Source organism: Oncorhynchus nerka, linkage group LG18 (assembly GCF_034236695.1).
Source record: "Oncorhynchus nerka isolate Pitt River linkage group LG18, Oner_Uvic_2.0, whole genome shotgun sequence".
Classification (NCBI taxonomy): domain Eukaryota; kingdom Metazoa; phylum Chordata; class Actinopteri; order Salmoniformes; family Salmonidae; genus Oncorhynchus; species Oncorhynchus nerka.
In genome coordinates, this window is record NC_088413.1 from 16,236,158 (window position 1) to 16,243,657 (window position 7,500).

General features: G+C 41.6%; 1 protein-coding gene across 1 annotated transcript in view; it reads right to left on the reverse strand.

Moving 5' to 3' along the window:
* The window catches only part of LOC135561759 (neuronal acetylcholine receptor subunit alpha-7-like), an 85,011-nt gene that overhangs the window by 30,572 nt on the left and 46,939 nt on the right, over positions 1-7,500 (reverse strand). The window contains exon 4 of the mRNA XM_065003569.1: positions 4,742-4,851. Coding sequence (XP_064859641.1) covers positions 4,742-4,851 — 110 coding nt within the window. The remainder of the gene's footprint in view (positions 1-4,741; positions 4,852-7,500) is intronic.

Here is a 7,500-nt window from a genome sequence, read left to right on the forward strand (position 1 = left end):
ACCTCCATCACTCCAGTATCCCTGTCACCTTACCCCTATACATATCTACCTCCATTACTCCAGTATCCCTGTCACCTTACCCCTATACATATCTACCTCCATCACCACAGTATCCCTGTCACCTTACTCCTAGACATATCTACCTCCATCACTCCAGTATCCCTGTCTCCTTACCCCTATACATATCTACCTCCATCACTCCAGTATCCTGTCACCTTACCCCTATACATATCTACCTCCATCACTCCAGTATCCCTGTCTCCTTACCCCTATACATATCTACCTCCATCACTCCAGTATCCTGTCACCTTACCCCTATACATATCTACCTCCATCACTCCAGTATCCCTGTCTCCTTACCCCTATACATATCTACCTCCATCACTCCAGTATCCCTGTCTCCTTACCCCTATACATATCTACCTCCATCACTCCAGTATCCCTGTCTCCTTACCCCTATACATATCTACCTCCATCACTCCAGTATCCCTGTCACCTTACCCCTATACATATCTACCTCCATCACTCCAGTATCCTGTCACCTTACCCCTATACATATCTACCTCCATCACTCCAGTATCCCTGTCTCCTTACCTCTATACATATCTACCTCCATCACTCCAGTATCACCTTACCCCTATACATATCTACCTCCATCACTCCAGTATCCCTGTCTCCTTACCTCTATACATATCTACCTCCATCACTCCAGTATCACCTTACCCCTATACATATCTACCTCCATCACTCCAGTATCCTGTCACCTTACCCCTATACATATCTACTTCCATCACTACAGTATCCTGTCACCTTACCCCTATACATATCTACCTCCATCACTACAGTATCCTGTCACCTTACCCCTATACATATCTACCTCCATCACTCCAGTATCCCTGTCTCCTTACTCCTATACATATCTACCTCCATCACTCCAGTATCCCTGTCTCCTTACCCCTATACATATCTACCTCCATCACTCCAGTATCCCTGTCTCCTTACCCCTATACATATCTACCTCCATCACTCCAGTATCCCTGTCTCCTTACTCCTATACATATCTACCTCCATCACTCCAGTATCCCTGTCACCTTCCCCCTATACATATCTACCTCCATCACTCCAGTATCCCTGTCTCCTTACTCCTATACATATCTACCTCCATCACTCCAGTATCCCTGTCTCCTTCCCCCTATACATATCTACCTCCATCACTCCAGTATCCTGTCACCTTACCCCTATACATATCTACCTCCATCACTCCAGTATCCTGTCACCTTACCCCTATACATATCTACCTCCATCACTCCAGTATTCTGTCACCTTACCCCTATACATATCTACCTCCATCACTCCAGTATCCTGTCACCTTACCCCTATACATATCTACCTCCATCACTCCAGTATCCTGTCACCTTATCCCTATACATATCTACCTCCATCACTCCAGTATCCCTGTCTCCTTACCCCTATACATATCTACCTCCATCACTCCAGTATCCTGTCACCTTACCCCTATACATATCTACCTCCATCACTCCAGTATCCCTGTCACCTTACCCCTATACATATCTACCTCCATCACTCCAGTATCCCTGTCACCTTATCCCTATACATATCTACCTCCATCACTCCAGTATCCCTGTTCCTGCTCATTGTTAATATGGTACTGGAACTGACCCTGTATATAACTACTGACCCTGGATGTAACTACTGACCCTGGAACTGACCCTGTATATAACTACTGACCCTGGATCTGACCCTGTATATAACTACTGTCCCTGGAACTGACCCTGTATATAACTACTGACCCTGGAACTGACCCTGTATATAACTACTGACCCTGGAACTGACCCTGTATATAACTACTGACCCTGGAACTGACCCTGTATATAACTACTGACCCTGGAACTGACCCTGTATATAACTACTGACCCTGTATATAACTACTGACCCTGGAACTGACCCTGTATATATATATATTTTTTTAAATTCTTTATTTAACCTTTATTTTACTAGGCAAGTCAGTTCAGAACAAATTCTTATTTTCAATGACGGCCTAGGAACAGTGGGTCAACTGCCTCTTCAGGTGCAGAATGACAGATTTGTACCTTGTCAGCTCGGGGATTCGAACTTGCAACCTTTCGGTTACTAGTCCAACGCTCTAACCACTAGGCTACCCTGCCAATCTGATCCTGTATGACCCTGGAACTGACCCTGTATATAACTACTGACCCTGGAACTGACCCTGTATATAACTACTGACCCTGGATCTGACCCTGTATATAACTACTGACCCTGGATCTGACCCTTGTTATTGTTTACTACATTGTTATTGATGTCTACATTGTTATTGATTACTACATTGTTATTGATGTCTACATTGTTATTGTTTACTACATTGTTATTGTTTAGTACATTGTTATTGATTACTACATTGTTATTGATTAGTACATTATTATTGATACTACATTGTTATTGATTACTACATTGTTATTGATACTACATTGTTATTGATTAGTACATTATTATTGTTTACTACATTGTTATTGTTTACTACATTGTTATTGATGTCTAAATTGTTATTGATGTCTACATTGTTATTGATTACTACATTGTTATTGATGTCTACATTGTTATTGTTTACTACATTGTTATTGTTTACTACATTGTTATTGTTTACTACATTGTTATTGTTATTGTTTACTACATTGTTATTGTTTACTACATTGTTATTGATGTCTACATTGTTATTGATGTCTACATTGTTATTGTTTACTACATTGTTATTGTTTACTACATTGTTATTGTTTACTACATTGCTATTGATTACTACATTGTTATTGATGTCTACATTGTTATTGTTTACTACATTGTTATTGATGTCTACATTATTATTGATGTCTACATTGTTATTGATGTCTACATTATTATTGATGTCTACATTGTTATTGATGTCTACATTGTTATTGATGTCTACATTATTATTGATGTCTACATTGTTTACATTGTTATTGATGTCTACATTGTTATTGATGTCTACATTGTTATTGTTTACTACATTGTTATTGTTTACTACATTGTTATTGATGTCTACATTATTATTGATGTCTACATTATTATTGATGTCTACATTGTTTACATTGTTATTGATGTCTACATTGTTATTGATGTCTACATTGATATTGTTTACTACATTGCTGGGGTTAGAGCTGCAAGAAAGGCATTTCACTGTACTTGTGCATGTGACATTAAACCTTGAACCTTGACACTGTCAGCTACCTCAGAGGTCCCAGGTTCCCTGGCTGGCTCCTTCAACCCAACCCAGTCTGACAGCTCAACGGAAGAGGGCACGAAAACACGCACACATCCTGTCCCCTAGACACACACACACATCCTGTCCCCTAGACACACACACACATCCTGTCCCCTTGACACATCTCAAACAGACTGTGGGTATTGTTGTCTCCTTCTACCCTGTCACAGTCGGTAATCGCCAGGTGACATGTTCCTAGACGTCAGTATGATTTCCGTACCGGCGTCAGACAGCCAGAAACCTCAGTCGACTAGCCGATGTTTCAGCACTAAAACGCTGCTGTTTGAAATGTACCATATCACCAAAATAATTTGGGGGTCTATCCATTATGCTATATCAGTTTTGTATGAAATCTACCACACCAACAACATCCATGTCTATCTACTAACTGTATCAGTTAATAACTAGGTCCGGCACCATTGAGAGCAGGCGGGGGCAGAGTTACGATTCAGGGTTCATTGAAAAAACAAAATGGCTGACGTCACCATCTGTAAGGCACTGTGGGAGTGGTTCTGCTAGAGCTTTCCCTGAATCAGTGAGCTGTACAGAACCATATGACCTCTCCATTTACCTCCATGGACCGGATCCTGCTACGGACAACACAGGGGCGTACAGGGACAGGAGGGATGGAGGCTACAAGCCAGCTTAGGTGTTTGCAGAGACTATAGTTTGGTGACTACGTAAGAAAAAAGAACAAAAGACAAGTAAAATCAAGGATACAAACATCAATTTATGAGTAGATGCACTGTTTCAGCTGGGGGGGGTTCAGATTTGTTTGTCTCCTATTCTGTTTTGAAAACAATATTATGTCAACTTTCAGTGGAAGTGGAATCCCTTGGTAATTCTATCCCATGTACAGTGGACAATCCACAAACACTGATGTCGTCATCCAGCTCTTTCCTACATATTACCCATCGTGGCAATGGGCCACAGATGCAAAGCCTCATGGGTATTGTGGTTTATTTATGTCCTGCAGGCAATCAATTCGTAGTCATTTCATTAGTCCACGCTCTGACCAAGGGTGAAATCAAACCACAGGGGAGTTGTCTGTCTACAAATGGGTTACTTAGTGGACTAATGTGTATCAATTGAACTCCCCTAGGAGAAAATTAAACACCACTAGCCTGCTACTGCAACATAGCAGGCGTGGGAAGGACACCTGAGCGGAGGCCCCACTTCCCTTTTTCAGGGGAAATGGAAGTTAGGTTGAAAATACTGTATCCCTGAAATCCAGAAACTGCAGACATTGTGTTCAGTTTGATTGGTCAACTTCAGCTCCTTCTCCTGACATACATAGGTCACTGGCCAAATCTTGCCAGACCCATTTTCCCCCCATACTAGAACACAGTAGATTACAGTAACATAAGACATTCATACATCATAGCTCTATGCTTATTGGTTGAGACCGTGGCAGTGAGGGCCTACCTGTTGTAGAGGAGGATATCAGGAACCCAGATCTGATTGGAGGGGAAACGAAGGTTCTGAACACCTGGGAAGTTCTCTGGGTTCCAGGAGAGGTAAGTATCTGTCCAGTGCTAGAAGGGAGAGGAGAGGAGAGGAGAGGAGGAGAAGAGTGGAGGAGAGGAGAGGAGAGGCAGAAAGAAAGAAAGAAAGAAAGAAAGAAAGAAAGAAAGAAAGAAAGAAAGAAAGAAAGAAAGAAAGGAGAAGAGAAGGAGATGAGAGATCAGAGTTTTTACATTGACAATTCACAAATACACTGATTCAGTCACAGGCCTTCTGTACTGTATGTAAAACACATTAGGCCACTTGACAGTTCTGTAATTAGCTTCAAAACACTTTCAATCAAACACGAATAATCACATAGACCAGCCATCCTTTCTCCCAATAAGTGGTCCCTATGTCTGTTCCCTTGGCCAGCAGTGGCAGGCGGTTGGGTCATGTTTTGGGCTGTGACTCAACCTTCTAATCCATCTATTAGGCCATGAGAGTCACGCTAACTCCACCATATAGAAGCACATAAAAGTACTTTGAAAAGAGACGTTGTGCATTTCACATCCTTTCCTTACATGACTGAACTGAATGATGTGTAACGCGCTGTGAGACTGTCTGTGTGTCCTCAGATGTTTTTTGCCATAGGTGTGTTCCCTAACGCACAGAGGGAGTCTATCTGATGGGGCTACTGAAACTCAGTGCCAGCACATTGGACACACACACACGAACGTTAACATTGGTGTGTGCTTGCCTGCGTGCACACACACTTATTTTTGTGTGTGTGTGTGTGTGTGTGTGTGTGTGTGTGTGTGTGTGTGCGTGCGTGCGTGTGTGTGTGCGTGCGTGTGTGTGTGTGCGTTTGTGTGTGTGTGCGAGTGTGTGCGAGTGTGTGTGTTTATACAAGTATGTGTACACTTCATGGCATGCCAACATCATGTCACCTCCTCTAGACTTCCCTGACAAACAGTGTTATTTATGTAGCTAATCTCTCCACTAGTCGTCTTCTCTGAACAAACATGGCTTTTATAGTCCTAGAGAAGCCTGTCCTTGACTCTGTCTTACATGTTCAAGCTTTGTAGTGGTGGTGAAATAGATCAAAGAGAAACATTAGGCTACATCAGGACATCTCTAAACACAGTTTATATCAAGAGAACATCAGGCTACATCAGGACATCTCTAAACACAGTTTATATCAAGAGAACATCAGGCTACATCAGGACATCTCTAAACATAGTTTATATCAAGAGAACACTATGCTACATCAGGAAATCTCTAAACACAGGTTGGAAAAGGAGCATAGATTGGAGGAGTAATACATTTGGGAGTTTGTCCAACAGTCTAAATGTTTCTAATTGATGTCATTAAGGGCTAATTTCATTCCTGGAACTGTAACATTCCAGAATAGAACACTGAGAATATATTCTGGGATAGAACACTGTGAGAATATATTCTGGGATAGAACACTGAGAATATATTCTGGGATAGAACACTGAGAATATATTCTGGGATAGAACACTGAGAATATATTCTGGGATAGAACACTGAGAATATATTCTGGGATAGAACACTGAGAATATATTCTGGGATAGAACACTGAGAATATATTCTGGGATAGAACACTGAGAATATATTCTGGGATAGAACACTGAGAATATATTCTGGGATAGAACACTGAGAATCTATTCTGGGATAGAACACTGAGAATATATTCTGGGATAGAACACTGAGAATCTAGTCTAACATTGTAAATGCTGACTCCACAAAGTAAAGGTTTAAAGCAGGATGCATCATCTACTCCAGGTTGTAAAGACTTCCTAAATTACCCCATTTTTTTGTTAATGTAACTCTTGACCTGAAGCGTCTGCAAAATAAATTGCTCCCCCGGCCCATTAGCAGAGAAGGGACTCCTGTATTAAGGCCAACACTTGCATCATTTATTGATGAAAAAAAAACACTGTCAGCCAGTCAGAGTCTGTTCACCTTGATTGAAACTGACAGGTCAGATAAGAACACAGGACAGTGGATTAAGGTTTATTTATTAACTAAGCAAGTCAGTTAATAACAAATTCTTATTTTCAATGACTAGGAACAATGACGGCCTAACTGCCTGTTCAGTTAGTTCAGTGGCCTCATTTACAGGCTACCCTGAAAGGACATTGCCATGGAGACGCAGGGCGGGAGAAATGTAACCTTCTATCCAACCTCCAGCCAATGGGTCACTATCATCTGATAGATAATGTCCCCATGTTGTTACCCATCCCCCTGATGTATGACCTGATGGACTGTCTGTGGGCTCCTATGTTTCCAACAGTAATAGAAGATGTAGGAGACGTCCCAAAATGGCACCCTGTTCCCTACATAGTGCTTTACTTTCCACCAGAGCTCTACCCTATATTGGGAATAGGGTGTCATTTGGGATGCAGATTTTAAAATTCAAAATGCTTCTTGCTAAATTCTTGCTCCAAACCTGAAGCCAAACAGCTGGGACATTTTGTCATTCAGCACTGGCTCGCTAAGTCAATCAGAGATCTGAACTCCAGCCCATTATCTGATCTGTGTTCGCGTCAGCAAGTCTCAGTGGGGGGAAAACCTATAAACCATTAGAAATTGTGAGATTTTAATTGAACATTTCATATCCCTCCCTCATTGCAAGGACTTGGTTATGGACATCTGTTGGGAAGGGAGATCATATAGCGCCCACCGCAAGATACAAACACCAGCTTCAACAAGCA